The sequence below is a fragment of the Cetorhinus maximus genome, chromosome 8, assembly GCF_964194155.1.
Source record: "Cetorhinus maximus chromosome 8, sCetMax3.hap1.1, whole genome shotgun sequence".
NCBI lineage: Eukaryota > Metazoa > Chordata > Chondrichthyes > Lamniformes > Cetorhinidae > Cetorhinus > Cetorhinus maximus.
The window spans coordinates 104,227,077-104,248,886 of record NC_135886.1 but is presented as its reverse complement, the minus strand read 5'-3'; the positions used below and the strand labels follow the sequence as shown (position 1 = coordinate 104,248,886).

At 41.5% G+C, this 21,810-nt stretch overlaps 1 protein-coding gene across 1 annotated transcript in view; it reads left to right on the top strand.

The window, feature by feature from the left end:
* Positions 1 to 1,827: 1,827 nt before the first annotated feature.
* The window catches only part of LOC144683321 (sodium- and chloride-dependent neutral and basic amino acid transporter B(0+)-like), a 45,795-nt gene continuing 25,812 nt past the window's right edge, over positions 1,828 to 21,810 (top strand). Inside the window, exons 1-4 of the mRNA XM_078546258.1 lie at positions 1,828 to 1,884; positions 2,123 to 2,276; positions 5,221 to 5,352; positions 15,593 to 15,760. Coding sequence (XP_078402384.1) covers positions 1,828 to 1,884; positions 2,123 to 2,276; positions 5,221 to 5,352; positions 15,593 to 15,760 — 511 coding nt within the window. The remainder of the gene's footprint in view (positions 1,885 to 2,122; positions 2,277 to 5,220; positions 5,353 to 15,592; positions 15,761 to 21,810) is intronic.

The following is a 21,810-nucleotide window of genomic DNA, read 5'->3' as shown; positions in this document are numbered from 1 at the left end:
CTTGCTCACTGACCTATGTTTCTCCTGGTCACAATGCCTTGATTTTCAAATTCTCATCCTTGTTTAAAATCTCTCCGTGGCCTCTCTCCTCCCTATCTCTGTAATCTCCTCCAGCCCCTCAACCCACTGAAATATTTGCACTCCTCTGGCTTCTTGAGCAATACCAATTTTAGTTGCTCCACCAGTGGCTGTGCCTTAGATACCTAAGCCCTAAGCTCTGGAATACCCTCCCTATCTACCTCATTTTTCTCCTTTAAGACACTCCCTAAAACTTACCTTTGGTCATCACCTAATATCACCTTTTGTGGCTTGGTTTTGTTTTATAATGCTCATGTGAAGCTCTTTGGGATATTTTATTACATCAAAGGTGCTTTATAAGTTGTTATTGTCCTCCTGTGAAGGTTAAAACCAACTGTGAATGCTTCATTTCTTACTCTTAAAATTCTGTTTATTTGGTCTTTTTTATTAGTTATTAGCATTTTATTCATATTAAGGAATAATTCATGAAATTCATGCTGTTCTTCATACTAGTCAAGATTACAATGATCTTCTTTTACTAGACATTTCACAAGCATACTTATCAATCTCTGTGGCCTTGCTGAAGAGGGAAACAAGATGATCCCATCTTTATTGCCCATTAAAAAGCTGCCGCAAGATGAGAAAGTATATTCTGGAATAGATTCAGGGAAATTTACTAGTTCCACGAGCTTCAGTTCAGACACTGTAATGGCTGACTGGTACACTATAAAACTACTAAAAACACAGAATTATCTATCGATCTGCTATAATCCAATACATAAACATTCTTTAGTAATGATTAAAATAACACAGCTTGTTTCTTCGATTATTTCACTCATGATAAATGGAGATAGGATTCACTTTGAAAATATTATCATCTGAGTAGTTTAAAAACCATCTCCAAAGGCTAGTTTTTTTAGAGCTCTGTTAAACCCAGTCACATCTTTCCATTAAACATAAACGACTTTACACAATCAGTTAGCAAATACTGTTGTTGATATTAGCGATGAAACATCTGAAGTGTTTGGTGCACTGTTCTCTATTTTGTCTTACCATAAATGGGTCAACTTGAGGTACCTCAAATTAACTGAAAAATCTTCTGTCCACTAATATGACTAACATAATGTTCAGGACTGTTGGCTCCAAGACCCCTTTTAGAGTTAAGAGTGCAGCGACACTGCCCACCCTCCAACACGACATAAACCCACAGGTACAACTGAACTGGTATCACTCTAGTGGATGTGAGATCACTTGAAGGTGAAGCCGGGAGATTCATGATAACTGGAGCACAACTGGAGTCAAACTGAAGTTCAGAAGTGCAAAAAGAACTCAGGCAGCAATGGATTTCCTTTAAGTTTCTACATTAGAATAGACTGTTCCATTTTTAAGCAAACACAGTTCCGCATTGGCCGAGCTTCTGATTGATGGAGGTGCACTTGATGCTTTTCCCTTTGAAATGTTGGCTGAACAAAACTTGTTGATACAGAATAACTACATTTGGTCCTGACTGTTCTGGAACTAATGCAAATACCCTATAATTAAAAACTTTGATCTGGCAGATCAACCTATTAATAGTTGAAATACTCTGGGAACTTGGATGTCATCATGAGCTGAATAAACAGAGCTACACCCCTTTTAAATTGCATATAAGGAACTGGGATTTGACTGCAAGGGTCATTACTTGTTGTGGAGTTGATTAATCCTTAACAAGAGTCCCTGAGCAGTACAGAGTTAGATCTTTGGACAAAAAACTCTGAGTTTTCCATCCCACCCTCACTAAACAGAAGAATCATTCACCATTATACAAAAATGGACAGGAAACAATTAGCTTTACCTGGATTCTCAAAGAATGATCCAGAGGATACAGTGAATAAACAGTAAACTCACATAAAACCCTGAGAGGTGCTGACGATTTGCAGATCTTGGTTGTTGTGAATTGCAGAGTCTTTCTGTGAGGTTCAGGGGGTTTCCAAACTACCAGCCGATTGCTGCTAAATGAGAACTACACATTGCTTCTGTCGTGGATGAAAACTGTATTTTTTGTTTGACTTCTAGCCTGAGAAAGCCTAATTTCTGAGTTGGCCATTTCCCCTCTCTCCCCCAGGCTGTCACCAGTGAACAAGTGCGTGAAAGTGATGAGAATGTGGAACGAGGCAATTGGGCCTCGAAGACTGACTACCTGATGTCAATGATCGGCTATGCTGTGGGTCTGGGCAATGTCTGGAGATTCCCTTACCTAGCTTACAGAAATGGAGGAGGTATGTAGTGAGTTTGAAATATAGGGGAGACAAGGCAGAAATTAAATGGAACATTCATTGAATTATAAAAGAACATTAAATTCAATGAACCAGGGAACCCTGTATAATACAGGGTAAATAATATAGGTTTGAACAATGCTGGTAAAGGAATGATTAATTGAATTACAGCTTTAAACTGTGCATTACCTAGAAATTCTCGTGAGGGTTTAAGAAGCATCCTTCTGATTAAGAAGTAAAGAGGAAATGAACAAAGAGTTTAACCCACCAGTCCCTTCCTGAGTTAAACAGACAAACTCAGGGACTATCTAGGAGTGAGATTTAAATTTCCAAAAAGATTGACACATCACAAACACTTTGAGAAAATGTGTTTATTTATAGTCAAAAGTGTGACACATCAAATAGGTGGTATTTAAAACCCAAATCATTGAGCCACAGCAGGTTGTTATAACTGATGATTATTACTGCTGAATGTCTTTGAAAATATTATTGTTTAAAATACATGTTCATCTGAAATTCTCAATTATCTCTGGACTGACATTTGTAAATTGAGATTATATTTGCTCATATCAGGTGTTCTTCACAATCCCACAAGTGGATTGAAGGAAACTGATGACAAAACTGCAAAAATGTCTCACTACCATTGCTCAATAACTTTATTCAAAGAGGCAGAAAGTATTTTGATTCAGTTAGATAGTGAATTTTACAAGGTGGGCATTTCCCTGATTAATTTCGTTCATGTACTTAATTTTCAGAATTGGAGCTGAGAGAGTTGAATGTCTTCCATATATTACTGTACATTCACATTGTAAAATCTTTTAATCACAATTTGGCCAATGAAATAGGAGAGAATGAGACAAATTGATTATTCTGTGCAGTAACAGATATAAGAAAATTGTTTCTAGATAGAAGAATGAAAGGACAGACAGATGGATAGATCATTTTAACAAAGGATAATGCCTTTGTCCTGCTTTCACTCTTTATGAGGCTCCAAAATAATCAAAGTAACATGATCTTCCATAAGACCATAAGACATAGGAGCAGAAATTAGGCCATTCGGCCCATCGAGTCTGCTCCGCCATTCAATCATGGCTGATAAGTTTCTCAATCCCATTCTCCCGCCTTCTCCCCGTAACCTTTGATCCCCTTACCAATTAAGAACCTATCTATCTCGGTCTTAAATACACTCAATGACCTGGCCTCCACAGCCTTCTGTGGCAATGAATTCCATAGATTCACCACTCTCTGGCGAAAGAAGTTTCTCCTCATCTCTGTTCTAAAAGGTCTTCCCTTTACTCTGAGGCTGTGCCCTCGGGTCCTAGTCTCTCCTACTAATGGAAACATCTTCCCCACGTCCACTCTATCCAGGCCTTTCAGTATTCTGTAAGTTTCCCTGAAAACAGTACTTCTGTCGAAAATATCTTTGGCATTCAAACATTCAGCGCTTGGAAATCAGGGAAAGTATCAGTTTGGCAGAAGTTGGTGAGCCAGTGCACTATCTCAGGGACAGTTTAATCAGTTTAGAGATGGCGCACAGAACTTTCAGCTGTTTCTTTTATTCACCGGATCTCTATAGTTGGTTTTAAACATTCACGTTTCCATATTATGTGTAATAAGAAATAGTTGCTGAGAAACTCCTCCAACATCAGAACCAAGCCCAACCTTTAGAGGATGCTTGTAAATATATAATTACGAAAAAAATATTCACTCGACAATTTGTCTTGCCTACATCCCTTCAGATCAGGTTTCCGCTTCCAAGTCTTGTCTTAATTTTGCTGAAGACGTGCAAACAATGAGAAGGATCCTTTAAGTAATTTCGAAAACTATTCCCATAAGCTTCCCTTCCCACACAATACACATACTTCAGGTTATACAGAAACCTCCCAGCAATATAAATCACTGCATTCAATGTCTGATTAATGTTCAACTTCAAATTGGGTTGTGCTACTTGAAAGCATTCAGGGGTATAAATTCTTCTATTTACTATTTATTGTGGGAAAACAGGTGTACAATGCATCTTATATTTTGCCACTCAAAGTAATAGAGTTTAAATAATTCTTAATGCATTGTATTCCCTATTTTACCAAGCTAGAATTTCACTTCCAAAATTCATGTGGTAGTTTTATTAAAATTGGAGAGGAACAACAAAATATATAAACTGTTTTCATTAGAAGTTTGATTATCTGCCTGGTTACCTCGCTTGGAAAGAACGTGAAAGTTTATTTCCTGTGGTCACTGGCACACATACTAACTGAAGTGCATCTAATAAGAAAAATAATGGTTGCCTTGTGATGGTAAATGCATCTTAAAAGTCAGTTACAAATTCAGGCACGTTAGTAACTGTAGCATTTCAGTCTTTCTTAACGGCCATAGGATAAAAAGTATCTCATCTACTAAAGGTTTAGATTTTTCATTAAGCATTGCCAAATTGTAGGAGCATTTTTTCTTTTCACGATTTACACTGCTTGGAGATTTGAACTTTCTCTACTGTTTACCTGAAGTAATGGTGAATTTTGTTATAATAATAATCTCTTTACATGCTTTCAAATTCTTCATTTCTTGATGAAAAATTAAGGCAAGAATTTTCTTCCAGGAGCATAGATTGTATTTTCATCTCCAGGACTGATTCCATAGTGAATTCCGTGTAAACTACTTTCTTGTTCTGAAGTAGAGCATTTACTTTGTGTCAGCTGGTGCCATTTGAGACTCTCAAGTACAAGGAACTGGGGTGTTTGGAGAAATGCAATAGGATAAGAGCCTGAATGTTCATTGTGGTTGTTTTGTATTCAGGTGCTGAATACAGTCTGTAGTAACCGTTTTCGGTCAATGACAATAATTAGTTCCTGTGTTTAAAAAGGTCTGTTTAGTTGTTCAATGTTCAATCTCAAACTATATGAATAAGCCTGATCATCCATACAATCTTTTTAAACTTTACTATATTTTCCAGGTGCGTTTCTTATTCCCTACTCAGTCATGTTGGCATTCGCTGGGCTGCCCCTGTTTTTCTTGGAATGTTCTATTGGGCAGTTTGCCAGCCTCGGACCTGTTGCGGTGTGGAAAGCCGTGCCTGTCTTTCAAGGTTAATGTTTTTTAACAACACAAGTTTAAATAATAGCCATTTAATTCACATTAATACATAGGTTATATTTTCCTCATTACATGGGAATTTAAGCCAGCCTTGCTGAAGTACCATTTAAAGCCTGATCTTTTGTGCACATTTACAAAGGCAGTGACATACACAACGAGTAAAACATTTGCTCTCCTCATTTCAAACTTAGTCAGATTTTGGGCCCAGTACCTATAAAACTCTATCCATCATCTAGGGCAGAATTTTACAAGTTCCCCTACCACCCCTCTCTGGAGTGGTTTGGCAGATAGGGGGAGTGTAACATTTGGCAGCATGGCAGTGTCATTGTGCCCATCACCTACCCGCCCCCACGGGCAAAGTTGGGGCATTAGGTGACCCACTTGTTCCAATTAATGGCCATTTAAGGTTCTCTTCCCACTGTCACTGGGATTTCTCCCACAGCAAGGGAGGCCATTGCCAAGTGTTGAGGTCACCACCTAGATGAAACCTAGTGACATCGTAACCAGGCTGTCAGGGGTTGCCTCCTGTTTGGTCACCCTCTATCCATCAGAGGCCCCTCCCACCCCAAGGTATTCCTCCCCATCCCATTGCCTGTCCTCCATACCCTGTGAGCCTTATACCCCTATCACCCCCCCTGACCCAGAGAGAGCCCGGACTTCCCGGTGAGTCCGAACTCCATGACTCCTCTTTTTCAGGGGACTGCCTACAATCCTAGCAGTGGCCAACCAATCCTGTTGCTTGGCTGGCAGTAATTGGGGATGTGACTTCTTCCCTGTTGGGGTGGAAGGCCTGCCTCAAGCCAATTAACAACCCAATAACCAGAAAGTGGCTGTGCGGGGCGAGTGACAACGCAGACGCGAACTCACCCCTTTTACATTCTTGGGAAGGGGTGCGATTCCATCGGCCCCTGTGTAAAATTCAGCCCCTAATTATTGACATGGCTTCATGTTTCAATCCTCCAAAACAGTTGTTGCTTAATTGAGATTGTTAGTTTCACTCATTTCATTTTGGTACAACTCAGGGCTCATTCGGAAGGGAATTTAAAGATTTCGATCAATATTATCCATAAAAAGTGGAGAAGGAATTCAGTATCTCCTGGTCCAGCATTGTGAGGGGATAAATGGGAGTTGGTCTTCTGCTTTGAATTAAAAACAAAAACTAAATCAGACGTAGGTTTAACAGTACAGCTTGTCCCAAGCTTCAGAGGTCTCCCTGTTTTCTTTGACTAAAGAGGGAAACATCATCCAAACATCCTGTCACTGCCAATTTCTTCTGCTAAGTGCATGTGGGGTTATGAACATTGGGGCAGAACAGGGCCCAACTGATATGTCCCTCCCAGTTAGTTAATGATGTTCACTGTTTGGATTTTTGGGTGAAGAATGTTCACTTGAACATGAGATCAGAGAGTGAGCAAAGCCCAGAATGAGTTGGTCCTTCAGGGAATGGAAAAGGGATAAACACAAAATTTGTGTAATTTACCTAATTCAGGGTTTTTTTTAAAATTACAAATAAGTCACATTTAAAAAGAATGTAATTTCAGAATTAGAAATGGTATGGAAAGTAGTTCTACCCTTTAAATATTTAATTATTTGCCTTGTAGTTACGAGCAGATCTCTTGCGTCATTGCTTGCAGTGTTAGGTGATCAGCTGTGTATGAGCTTATTGTAAACGTTTGCAATAACATTGTGGCCTTGACACAAACTTGGCTGACAAGTGCTAAAGCCTTCTCCTTTAAGCCTCCCTGCTAGCTAAACATTCCCCACCCAGTCCACCATGGTAGTAGAGTGACACTTATCACCAAATGAAAAATTGGTCTGCCCACTATTTCTCTGACACCTTCTCCTTTGAGCATCTCACCTTGTTCCAGCCCCCTCAAAAGTCCTTTGAAATCCTCATTCTCTACTGCCCACCTATCATGTCAAATATCTCATCAACTTATTTTTACTACTTTCCTCTGCCTCCACATCAAGCAACTTCTCATCCTTAGTGCTTTCAAGCTCCACGGGCAGAATTTTCTGCCTGTCGGGCAGTTGGGCCCTACCCAATCGCCGGTGGGCGCAGAGCCGATCGCCACCAGCGAAGCGAGTCGCACCGCCATTTTACGAGGGCGGGCCAATTAAAGACCACCCAGCGTGACGTCCGCTGGGAAGCGCTATGCGCTCCCTGTGCGGGCAGGGGGAATCCCTAAAAGCGAGAGTGCGCTCTTTCGCACATGTGCACGAAAGAGTGTACACCTCCCTGAGGCTAAGTGCAGCCTCAGGGAGATTGCTTCGACTTTTAAAACTGTTAAAAACAGAGAAAAGAAAAATCCCTTACATGTTCCCTCATATGACAGTGTCACATGAGTTGGGACATGTTCATAATTTACAGAACAACTTTATTACAATTTTTGAAACCCTGCATGAAACCTCATCCCGCCACTGGATGAGGTTTCATGTTTTCTCTATTTGTTGCCGCGGCTCCTGGCTGACCCGCCAACCTTAAGGTTGGACGGGCAGGTCCTTTAATTGGTTAAATGATCCTGTCAGTGGCCTCAAGTGGCCATTGACAGGTCGGCGGACCCACAGCTGATTTTGCTGCGCCCCCGCCTTCCTGAAAATTTAAATGGGACAGGGTGACGTCGGGGGTTCCGCCGACGTCACCCCGCGTCATTTTACGCATCAGCGAGCGGGCCCCGACCCCTGCTCGCCGTCGGCAAAATTCTGCCCCATTTCAGCTCACCGTGCCCTCTTTCCTCTAACTTCGTAACCTCCTTTAATCTCTCCCTCCATGTAAACTGACCTAGATATACTCACCTCTAGCAGCTCAACCTTGTTATCTCATGTGGTCACTCAACTGCCATTGTGCCCAACACAGATAAGGTAATGTCTTAGCACCTCCTTGTGTCACTCTCCACTCACATCTGCCTTCTCCCTCCCAAACCTACTTCCTTCTGTGTTCGTCCATGTAAAGAATTATCTCCCAATTTGCTTTCAACTGCACTTTCAAATTTCCAACAGTATAGCCATTGGTTCTCAATTCACCATGACATTTTTGTAGCCAATCATGCCCTCACCTCCACCTTTGAGGCTCTTGACCCCATTAAAACTATTACTGTCTCTCTCACCTTGGTCCATCCCCCAGTATAGTCCCCTTTTCTGCTCCCTTTAGTCCAAGGCTTACAGTCTTGAATGTTTGACAAACAATAAGTTTAGCCATTTATCGCCAGAACTCTCTGGACCAAAAAAAGTATTTGTGGTTCCTGCTCTCTTCTTCTAAAAGTGCTCCCTATTCCTGGATTATCCTGGAATGAAAAGATAGCTCCAGGCTTCACTTTTCCAACACAAACTGTTTTACTCAACCCCTACCCTGTCTCCTCCACGTTCTGTTCCAACAACAAGTGCGCAGAGTTCATAGACTTCTTTGTCACTAGGATTGAGACCATCCAATCAGCTGCCTCCACTGTTTCTCTCCCTTGCCTGAGTCCACCAAGCCAAACTTACCCTAGGGTTCGATTCTATCCTAGCTCTGAGCTCACATCTTTCCTTAATTTCTTGCTTATCTGCTGCTTGTCTTCTCCAAGTTCATACTGTCCATGTGACCCGTCTCCTGCTCCCTCAACTCTATTCTGACAAACCTACTGACCACCCAACTTGCATTCGTGGCCTCTATGGTTCCCTCTCCCCAGGTACAGACTCCTCCCCTTCAAATCTGCTGTCACCAAACAGCTCCTGAAAAGCTATTCCTCACCTACATGCTGCCCCTCGGCAACATCATCCAAAATCACGTCAGGTTCCACATGTATACATACGAACAAGGAGCAGGAGTAGGCCATTCAGCCCCTTGGGCCTGCTCCGCAATTTAATAAGATCATGGCTCAGCTGATAGTAAGCTCAAATCTGCATCCCGCCTGCCCCCAATAACCTATCACCCTGATAACCTCTCACCCCCTTGCTTACCAAGAATCAATCCACCTCTGCTTTAAAAATATTCACTGTTTCACCACTGTTTCAGGAAGAGAGTTCTAAAGACTCATGACTCGTCAAAAAATTTTGCCTGATCTCTGTTTTAAATGGGTGACCCCTTATTTTGAAACAGTGACCCCCTAGTTCTAGATTCTCCCACAAGCGGAAACATCCTCTTCACATTGACTCTGTCAAGACCCCTCAGGATCTTATATGTTTCAATCAAGTGGCCTCTTACTCTTCTAAACTCCAATAGATACAAGCGTAGTCTGCCCAACCTTTCCTCATAAGAGAACCCACCCATTCTAGGTATTAGTCTGGTAAACCTTCTCTGAACTGCTTCCAATGCATTTTCATCCTTCCTTAAATAAGGTGATCAATACTGTACACAGTACTCCAAATGTGGTCTCACTAGTTACCTGTACAACTGAAGCATAACCTCCCTACTTTTGTATTTAGTTCCCTCCCAATAAATGAAAACATTCTATTAGCTTTCCTGATTACTTGCTGTACTTGCATACTAGCCTTTTGCGATCCATGCACTCAGACACCCAGATCCCTCTGCACCTCAGAGCACTGCAATCTCTCACCATTTAGATAATATGCTTCTCTTTTATTCTTCCTGCCAAAATGGACAGTTTCACATATTTGCACATTATACGCCATCGGCCAGATCTTTGCACACTCATTTGACCTATCTATATATGCTTGTAGCATCCTTATGCCCTCTTCACAGCTTTCCTACCTATCTTTGTGTCATCAGCAAATTTGGCAACCATCTCTTTGTCCATCCATCTAAGTCATTTATATACATTGTAAACCAATGAGGTCCCAGCACTGGTCCCTGTGGCACGCCACTTGTTATGTCTTGCCAACCTGAAAAAGACCCAATCTTGCCTACTCTCTGCTTCCTGTTAGCCAACCAATCTTCTATCTATGCCAATATGTTACCCCATATACATGAGCCTTTATTTTCTGCAATAACTTTTGATGTGGCATTTTAACAAATGCCTTCTGGAAATCTAAGTAGAGTACATCCACCAGTTTCCCTTTATCTACAGCACATGTTACTTCCTCAAAGAACTCCAATAAGTTTGTTAAACACAATTTCCCTTTCACAAAACCATGTTGGCTCTCCCTGATGACCTTGAGCTTATCCAAGTGCCCTGCTATAACTTCTTTAATAATAGCTTCTAACATTTTCCCTACGACAGTTGTTAAGCTAACTGGCCTGTAGTTTCCCACTTTCTGTCTCCCTCCCTTTTTGAGTAATGGAGCTATCTTCCAATCTAATGGGACCTTCGCCGAATCTAAGGAGTTTTGGAAAATTAAAACCATTGCATCAACTATCTCACTAGACACTTCTTTTAAGACCATCAGATGAAGTTCATCAGGCCCCGGGCTCTTGTCAGCCCGCAGCTCCAATAATTTACTCAGTACCACTTCTCTGCTGTCTTGTCATTTTCCTGACTTCCTTCCCTACTTCCATTTCCTGGTTTATAGCTGCTTCTGGGATGTTACTTGTATCCTCTATTGTGATAACCGATTTAAAATTCCTGTTTATTCATCTGCCATCTCCTTGTTTTCTATTATTAATTCTCCAGACTCACTTTCTGTAGGACCAATGCTCACTTTGTTAACTCTTTTCTGTTTTAAATATTTATGAAAATTCTTACTATCTGTCTTCACATTTCTGGCTAGCTTTCTCTCATACTCTAATTTTTCCCTCCTTATTAGTCTTTAATCACTCTTTGCTGTTCCTTATATTCTGTCCAATCTTCTGGCCTTCCGCCTATCTTTGCACAATTATATGCTTTTTCTTTAAGTTTGATACTATCTTTAACCTTTCTAGTTAACCACGGATGGAATGTCCGTCCCTTGGACTTTTTCTTACTTGTTGGAAGGTATCGATTCTGTGCATTCTGAAATAGCCCCCTAAATATTAGCCACTGCATCTCTGTTGACCTATCCCTTAACCTAATTTGCCAATTCACTTTTGCCAGCTCAGCTTCCATGCCTTCATAATTACCCTGATTTAAGACCCACTCCTCTCTCCCTCAAACTGAATGTAAAATTCAATCATATCATGGTCTCTGTTACCTAGGGCTGCCTTCATTATGAGATCATTAATTACTCTAATCTCATTGCACAATACCAAGTCTAGTATAGCCTGCTCCCTGGTTGGCTCCAGAACATGCTGTTTTAAGAAACTATCCCGAAAACATTCAATGTATTCCTCATCTAGGCTATCTTTGCCCATCTGACTTTTCCAGTCTATACGTAAATTAAAATCTCCCATGATTATAGCCATGCCTTTCTGACAAGCTCCAATTATTTCCTCCGTTATGCTCAACCCTACCATGTGGTTACTATTAGGGGGCCTGCACACAACTCCCACAAGTGACTTCTTGCCTTTACCATTTCTCATCTCTACCCAAACTGGGTTCCACATCCTTGTTTCCTGAACTTAGGTCATCCCTCTCTATTGTGCTAATACCATCATTAACTAACAGAGCCACCCCTCCACTTTTTCCTAGCTTCCTGTCCTTCCTAAATATCCTGTACCTTCAATATTCAGGTCCCAATCATATCCTCCTGCAGCCATGTCCCTGTAATGGCTATCAATTCATAATTATTTATTTCTGTGTGCGCTCTCAGTTCATCTGTTTTGTTTCAAATGCTATGTGCATTCAGAAACAAAGCTTTTAGTTTTATCTGTTTATTCTTTTTGTAGCTTCTAGCTTCATCTGTTGATTTACTGTTAGATTTGCACTCTCTACCCCTTCCTGGTCTGTTTTTCATTTCCCGTAATAATACCTTTTTATTTTGTCTGGTCTCTGCTCTTTGATTTACCACATCTTCCCAAATTTGATCCCTTGCCCCGGCTATTTAGTTTAAAACCCTCTCTATTTCCTTAGTTATGCGGCTCGTTAGAACACCAGTCCCCACACGGTTCAGATGTAGACTGACGCAACGGTACAGATCCCACTTTCTCCGGTACTGGCTGCCAGTACCCCACAAACTGGAACTCACTTCTCCCACACCAGTCTTTGAGCCACACATTCATCTTCCTAATCTGATTTGTCCTATGCCAATTTTCATGTGGCTCAGGTGAAAATCCAGATATTATGACCTTTGAGGTTCTGCTTCTTAATTTGGTTACTAGGTCCTCATACTGACTATGCAGAACCTTCTTCTTTGTCCTGCCTATGTTGTTGACACCTACATGGACCATGATGACTGGGTTTTCTCCCTCCCACTGCAAGTTCCTCTCTAGCCCCAAGCATATGTCCCACACCCTGGCACCAGGCAGGCAACACAGCCATGTGAACTTACGCTCTTTGCTGTAGAGAATGGTGTCAATCCCTCTGACTGTACAAGCCCCTACTACCACTACATTCCTTTTTGCTCCCCCCACTTGAATGGCTTCCTGTACCACAGTGCTATAGCCAGTTTGCTCATCCACCCTACAACCCCCAATCTCATCCAGGCAAGCTGAAAATACCTCAAACCTGTTGGACAATTGCAGAGGCTCACACTCCTGCACTCCTATCCTCTGAGTCCCCTTATCTGCCTCACTTACAGTCACACTCTCCTGTCCCTGACCACTGACCAAATCAGAAGACCCTGTCCTAATAGGTGTGCCCCTGGTGTGTCGTAGTGTCTGTAGTTCAGCCTCAAGCTCATAAACTCTGAGCTAAAGCTGCTCAAACTTCAAACACTTAAGGCAGACGTGTTTTCCCTGGATCAAACTGGCATCCAGGAGCTCCCACAAGCTGCAACTGTGACACATCACCTGTCCTAACATCCTTCATGTATTCTAATTAACTGTTTTATTATTTTATTCAATTATATATTTTATTTTTGTTTTTATATATTTTATTAATCTTACCACCAGTTGCTAAACTATTTTGAGCCTTAGGAATAGAATAAACCCCAGTCAGTTACCAGATACTCACCAAATAACTAGTTTCTTCTCCAGTAGCAGATTACGACCACTTTCCGAAGGCTGAGCAAGTTAGAAAGCAGAAAGCAAAAGGTCACCTCTTCCCCTTCCTTCCCTAACTCCCTTAATTACACAACTCCCAGCACTCTATTCTAAGTCACACTTCTTGCAGTAAATCTTACCTACAGCACCTCTTTCCCCCTATGCACCGTGCAAATTCCCACTTGAACCAAATTCCCAAATATACTCACTCAGGCTGAAGTCTCCACTCGCTGATCGTCCATCTTTTACACTAATGATATTCCGTTTTATCTCACCACTATCTCTCACTGACTGATTTGTTGTGCTGCTTGTCCAACACCCAGTATGGGATGGGCAGAAATTTCCTCCAATAAATTTTGGGAAACCAACGCCATTTTCTTTAGCCCCAGCCACAAATTCAGTTTCCCAGCCACCAACTCCATCCCGCTCCCTGGCCACTGGCTGTGGTTGAATCAGATAGGATGGCAAGGTTGCAATCAATTTAATCCTGAGCTGAGCTTCTGGTCCTTGTCATTACCAAGATCGCCTACTCCCACCTCCTTAACATCACTTCCGTCAATCCCTGCCCTCAGCTCACCTCCAGCTAAAACCCACATCCATACTTTTGTTACCTATGGACTCCAAGTATTGTTGGCTGCTGTACCACCTTGCAGCCTCCATAAATTTGAGGCCATCCAAAACTCTGTTATCCATGTCCTAACTCGCACCAAATCCTGTTCTTTTTTCACCCATGTGCTTACTGGCCTACATTGGCTCCCAGCCCCTCGATTTTAAAATGCTCATCCATGACTTTTAAATCCTGGCATGGTCTTGCCACTCCCTATTTCTGTTACCTCCTCCAGCCCTATAACCATCTGAAATCACTGCACTCCTTCAATTCTAGTCTCTTGCATGTCCCCAATTTTAATCACAATGCCATGAGTGGCCATGCCTTCCGCTGCCTAGGTCCTAAGCTGTGGAATTGCTTCCCTAAACCGCTTTGTCTCTCTACCTTTAAGATACTCCTTAAAAACTGCCTCTTTTATTTGACTTTTGATCACCTGTCCCAATATCTTTTCATGTGGCTCAACCAAACATTTTGTAACTAACTGTTCCTGTGAAACACCTTAAGGCATTTTATGAAGTTAAAGGTGCTATATAAATTCAAGCTGTTGTTTTATAAGGCTGGAGACATACACTATGCAACATACAGTGCATTATTCTGTGCTACAGCGGCAAGATCTAAGTGCAATGAATAGGCAGATGCTGAGGCCAATTGGCGACTGATTCCTCTGAACCACATCCTGAGATCAAGTAATCAATTATATGATAATTGTTTCTATTTATATTGGAAGCCGCTTTCTGCTGGTACTCTCCAAGTTCAGAAAGACAGCAGACTGCTTTTCTTGACTCTTATTTTAATACATAATATTTGTTAGGTTGCTTTGAATTTGTAACACAGTACAATATCTAAATCGTGCTGAACTCAAATTTTTTATTTATATTAAAAAAAACTTGAATTTATACAGCGCCTTCCATAACCGCAGGATGTCCCAAAACATATTCCAGCCATTGAAGCACTTCTGAAGTGTAATGTCAGAAACACTGCAGCTAGTTTGCAGACAGCAAGCTCCCACAAACGCCAATGTGATAGTGACTCGATAATTTTTTTTTTGTGATGTTGATTAAGGGATAAATATTGGCCAGAATATTAAGGATAACTCTCCTGCTCTTTGAAATAGTGCCATGGTATCTTTTACACCCACCTGAAAGAGCAAAAGGGCCTCAGTTTAATGTCTCATTCAAAAAAAATGGCACCTCCAATATCGCAGCACTCCCTCGGTACTGCACTGGAGCATGAGCCTATGTTTTTGTGCTCAAGCATTTGAACGCTTAACTTGTTGATTCAGAGGCAAGAGTGCTATGAACTGAGCCGCATTTAAAGTTAAAAGCATTTGCACCAAGCTGCTTTTCAATTAAATACAGTTATGATAATTCTCGTGCATTATTTAAATGCAACAAACAGCCCAAGCTCTGTACACCATCCAACTTCCTATTCTTTCACTGAGACACTCTTCTCCAGCTCTCTCCGGTCATACTGGTACCCTCCCTCATCCTCAATTCAATTTGTCACTCCTTTTCTCCTCGCCCAGTTCTAGACAAGTATATATATATGCACACAAGCAACATAAGAACTGGCCATGCAGAACAGCTGTAAAGAAACAAAATTGGTTTGTCTGACCAGCTGAATACATGAGAAAATACAATTAATTCAAATGAATAACTTCTAATTTACATTGCTTTCTCAATCCATTTAAAGGTATGGGTATCACAATGGTCCTTCTGTCAACATTTGTGACCGTTTACTACAACTGCATCATTGGATACAGCCTGTACTACTTGTTCGCTTCCTTCCAATCCATCCTGCCGTGGGCAGACTGCTTCAGTTGGTGGGGTGCAGATGAAACATGCAGCAGGACTTCCAAAGGTACTGTCTTCATTTCTATTGGGTAAAGTGTAGGCACTGACTTTTCAACTTTAATTCTATTGGTCTGAATGAGAGAGAAAAGTTGGCAATAGTTTAAATAACTATCTTCATTTTAAGAGTGAAGAAGGCATCTCAAGTTATAAAAGATTGAAATAATGTTGTGACTGGCAGTAACCTTTTAAATCTGATTGCTGGGCTATGTAGAATCTGCAAGTCTCAATAAATATTTCTTGAGCTAAGGAAGTGGACAGATCAATTTGAAAATCTCACTGGTAACTAAATTTCTAAGAAACAGCTTATACCAATTAAACTATTCGTTACATGAAAAATATACATATAAGCCTATTAGAATAACTATTACTTATTTGCTTGTTATTTCATAACATAAAATAACAACATTTATAATTTAATGATGTTTATCACTTTCAGAGACTGAATGAGATCTTATGGAAGCATTGGATTTGTGCAGTAGCTAAAGGCTATTACCAGATAGAGTTTTCTGCTCATTTCACACATGCATTCCTGAACGTTTACCTAAATCTCAAGTTAAGGATAGACACATGCAAATATATGAGGCGTGGGGATGCGTCAATATGAGACACAATATAATTTACACTCAGAAGGTTAGAACAGACCCAAGATTGTTACAGTGTGTCATACTATCCTTGTGTTGGGTTTGGGGGATGGGCCTGGTTTAAGTAAACAGGGAACCTATGAGCTGGGCTTGATTAGTGCGAGCGGGGAGGCAGGGATTTGGTCCCAGGATGATAGGTGGTTTGGAAGCTCAATGATTGGTTCCGGCTTACTGTGTGAGCATCAATGTATTAACAATCATGTGGTTAGCACAGACTATCTCTGGGAAACAATGGACAACTGAGAGGGAAGCTCTTTTTACATTCATCTTCTTAGGCAGTCCAGCAGGTTCGAGGATGACTGGCTGCACTCTAGTTCAGTGGGTTCTGAGATGGCTGTTCAGTCTAATGTCGACCTGCACGCTCTGCCACATGCAGGGCAGGTGGTGCTTGAAGGGTTGGGTAGATGGGTTTTTTGGAGGTTTGTGTGCTCCCTCTGACACATCGACTTCACATCTGCACATCCCCAACAAAGTCTCTCGATACGTTTGGTGCCTTACTGAATGAACTTTCTCCATTTTGGTTGGTCACAAGCCAGGGTTTCCCATGTGTTAGCGAAATGCCAAGCCAATGAACTATTGCAGTATTCTAGATTACCTCAGTACCCAGTAGATAACCCTTCAAAAAGGTTTTCTTCGCTCATCACCTTCTCTCTTCATACCCAACAGTTGAATTTCAATATCTCTCATTTCACCCAGATGATCATCTCCAACAGCTTTCTCACCCAGGGCATCTCTCTCTTTCCCCTCTCCAGTCATTATCTCTCTTCCTCCTTTCCCATCCCACGGAGATGTTGAAATAAATAGAAATTCATTCAACCTGATATATATATATGAATGGTGTTATATTTATATTCCCTTTAGCACTCCCTGTGACTCACTGCATGTGCATAATCTTCTATAATAACTATCTGAAAATTATTGTGGAATCTTTAAATTGTGGATTGCCCTATTCATTGCTGGAGTACAGCAATAACTTTATCAAACATACAGACTGAAGGTGGTATCTGACTTTTAATATGCAGAATGGGGCTGTAGGTGATGCCTGACCTTATTATATTGACTGGGACTGTGAAGTGTGGCCTGGTTCTGCAGGCTTAACAGACTGGCTGTTATCTGCTTCTGAAGACCATTCAAATAAGTGCTGCCATGTTGAAAGTGCGTCATCAATCATATTCTCTGTCATTAACATTGGGGTGTCAGGTATGCACAATTGCCCTGGTATACAGAATTACAATGTGTGGCAGAACAGTCATTTATATTTTTAAGGCATCAAGAAGTTAAGCCATTGATTGCAACGCAACCTATTTCAATTCCTTCAGTACTCTTCATTAAAATACTCATTCCTCACACTCACTCCCTATCCCGCAAAGAGCTTAATAACTAGCAGGCAAAGGACCACCTACCATACTGTCAGGGCTGCTGCAGCCACCCCCCAGCTTCCTCTGGTCAATTCAACAATATCAACTTGTATTCATATAGCATCTTTAATGTCATAAAATGTCCCTAGCCACTTAAATTTAATTAAATTTAATTCCCTGCTAAAGACTGCATCCTCTCCCCTAATAAATGTGAATTGGCTCAAAACACAGAAAATCAGCAGAAGCCATGAGTGCAGAGTAGGAGCTGCACCAAAGGACCAATGTTAATGAAAAATCTAAGCTGATATGTCTACTGGATCCTGTATGGTGGCATTGAATAGATCAATGTCTATTTCTGCAACCCCTTCCCACCTTATATTCCTTCTGACACCCTTCAGTTTTCCAGCTCTGGCCTTCTGTGTTTACCCTTTGCACCATCATGGCTGATAGAGCCTTATTCATCTTTCTAAATCCTCAACCTCCCCACTCATCTCATCACATTAAAACGACCAACTTCTTTGGATTAATTGCAACTGATAGTGCTGATTTTATTTTACAAGTAGGCTTTACAAGTAGAACAATTCTTCTACAGGGAAAGGATATTCTCTAATTTGTTTGTGGCCCACAGTGTTGCCATTTTGTAAGCTCTAAACTTGGCCTGTGGAACACTCTTCCTTTTAAAGTGTTAATTCTTGCTGCTATCAGAATGGTACCCAGGACAGGGAGATTTTCTGTACCCAGAACCCAGGATGCGCTGAGGTCTGGCAGGGTGCATTGTGCTGTTCATGAAGAGAGAAGTTATTGTAGTCACTTTTGTGGCCAAATTTTTGATTTCTTTGTGACATGCAATGGGAGCATTTTTATTGTGATATAACAGGATAGATGAGGATCTGCATTGGTGCTTGAACATTGGAATTTTTTTGTTGGTATGTGTTTGGGAAGAATTTCCTTCTGGTAGAATGGGATTAGGGAGAATATTTATATTTGGGGAAACGTTTTGTCTCATGATTGGCAAATAATGAAAGCGAGAAGTAAATATAGTAACTAAATGGAAAGAAGAAAAAACTTCAGGCAGTTTGAACAGTGAGTCTTCGGCCAGTTTAAACAGCGAGACTTCAAACGGTTTAAACAGTGAGAATTCAGGCAGTTTAAACAGTGAGAATTCGGGCCGTTTAAACAGTAAGAATTCGGGCCGTTTAAACAGTGAGAATTCGGGCCGTTTAAACAGTGAGAATTCGGGCCATTTAAACAGTGAGAATTCGGGCCGTTTAAACAGTGAGAATTCGGGCAGTTTAAACTGTGAGAATTCGGGCAGATTAAACTGTGAGAATTCGGGCAGTTTAAACTGTGAGAATTCGGGCCGTTTAAACAGTGAGAATTCGGGCAGTTTAAACAGTGAGAATTCGGGCCGTTTAAACAGTGAGAATTCGGGCCGTTTAAACAGTGAGAATTCGGGCCGTTTAAACAGTAAGAATTCGGGCCGTTTAAACAGTGAGAATTCGGGCCGTTTAAACAGTGAGAATTCGGGCCATTTAAACAGTGAGAATTCGGGCCGTTTAAACAGTGAGAATTCGGGCCGTTTAAACAGTGAGAATTCGGGCAGATTAAACTGTGAGAATTCGGGCAGTTTAAACTGTGAGAATTCGGGCCGTTTAAACAGTGAGACTTCGGGCCGTTTAAACAGTGAGACTTCGGGCCGTTTAGACAGTGAGAATTCGGGCAGTTTAAACAGTGAGAATTCGGGCAGTTTAAACAGTGAGAATTCGGGCAGTTTAAACAGTGAGAATTCGGGCCATTTAAACAGTGAGACTTCGGGCCGTTTAAACAGTGAGACTTCAGGACAGTTTAAACAGTGAGACTTCGGGCAGTTTAAACAGCAAGATTTCAAATAGTTTAGCAGGGTGACTTTGGAGCAGTTTAAACAGTGAGACTTTGTGACAGTTTAAACAGCAAGACTTCAGGACAGTTTAAACAACATGACTTCAGACAGTTTAAACAGCGAGACTTCAGACAGTTTAGCAGTGAGACTTTGGGAGAGTTTAAGCAGTGAGATTTTGGGACAATTTAAACAGTAAGACTTCAGGCAATTTAAACAGCAAGACTTTGGGACAGTTTAAGTGAAATAAAATTAAGAAATGGCAGGGCAGCTCAGCCGCATGGAATGTGTCTCCTGTACTATGTGGGAAGTCATGGATGCTACCTCGACAACCACATGCGCAGGAAGTGTCACTAGCTGCAGAAACTTGAGCTCTAGGTTTCAGAGCTTGAGCAGAGTCTGAAGTCACTGTGACACATTCGTATGGCTGAGAACTATGTGGATAGCATGTTCAAAGAGGTGGGTCACGAGCAGCTTAGGAGCATGGAGGCAGAAAGGGAATGGGTGATAGCCAGGCAGTCCAAAAGAACCAGGCAGGCAGTGTAGGAATCCCCTGGGGTCCCACTCACTTATCGGTTTTCTATTTTGGATGCTGGTGAGGGAGTTAGTTCCTCGGAGGAGTGCAGTCAGAGCCAAGTTCGTGGCACCACAAGTGGCTCAGCTGTACAGGAAGGGAGGAAGAGGGGAAGAGCAGTAGTGTTAGGCGATTCATTAGTTAGGGGAACAGACAGGTGCTTCTGTGGTCGCAGATGTGATTCCAAGATGGTATGCTGCCTCCCTGGTGTGAGGGTCATGGATATCACCGAGCAGTTACAGAGCATTCTGGAGGATGAGGGTGCACAGCCAGAGATCGTGGTCCACATTGATACCAATGATATAGGTAGAAAAAGGGATGAGATCCTGCAGATAAACTTTAGAGAGTTAGGAAAGAGATTAGCGAGCAAGATCTAAAAGGTAGTAATCTCCAAATTACTCCCAAGGCCATGTATAGAAATAGGAGAATACATCAGATGCATGCATGGCTGGAGAGATGGTGCAGGAAGTAGGGCTTCAGATTTCTGGGCATTGGGACCGATTTCTGGGGAAGGTGGGATCTGTACAAGCTGGATGGTCTACACCTGAACAAGGCCAGGATGAATGTCCTTGCAGGAAGGTTTGCTAGTGCTGTTGGGGAGGGTTTAAACTAGATTGGCAATGTGGTGGGAACCTGAGGGCAGATTCAGAGGGGACAAATTCAGAGCAGGGAATGGGAGACAGAAAATTAGCAAGTGACTCTGAAAGACAGAAGAAGCAAAGGTTAGAAAGTATACAGCACATGGATTTGGAAATGTTAAAAGGTATATATATTAATGCAATGTGTCTATCTGTGCCATGTGCCCTCAGCTCATCAGCAATAAGGCCAATGAGCTGAGGCCACAGGTAGACACATGGCAACATGATATCATTGTTATTACGGAAACTTAGCTCAAAGAGGGGCAAAAATGGCAGCTCAACATCCCTGGATATAAAGTTTTCAGGCAGGCTGGAGAGGGGTATAAAAATGATGGGGTATAGCATTATTGGTTAAACAATAAATTACAGGTGTGAGGAGGGATGATATACTAAATGAATCATCAAATGAGGCCATATGGGTTGAGCTCAGAAATAAAAAAGGAACAGTCATGTTGCTAGGAGTGTACTATAGACCCGCAAGTAGTGAGAGGAAAATAGAAGAGCAAATGTGTAGGCAAATTTCTGAGTACAAAAACTATAGGGCAATAATAGTTGAGGACTTCAGCTACCCTAATAGAGGGCACAAAATTCTTGAATTGCATTGAGAGAACTTTTTTAGCCAGCACATCACAAGCCCAATAAGAGGGGGCGCAATTCTAGATTTAGTCTTTGGAAATGAAGCAGGGCAAGTGGATGAAGTATCAGTGGGGGACCATTTTGGAGATAATTACCATAATACAGTTAGATTTAGCATCATTATGGAAAAGGACAAAGATAGAACAGGAGTGAAAGTTCTAAATTAGGGGAAGACAAATTTTATAAAGCTGAGAAGTGATCTGACAACAGCAACTTGAAGGAAAATCAGTGGAGGTGTTCAAAAGCGAAATTCTATGGGTACAGCGTAAACATGTCCCCACAAAGGAAAAGGGTGGCACTGTCAAATCTAGAGCCCCCTGGCTATCCAGAAGTG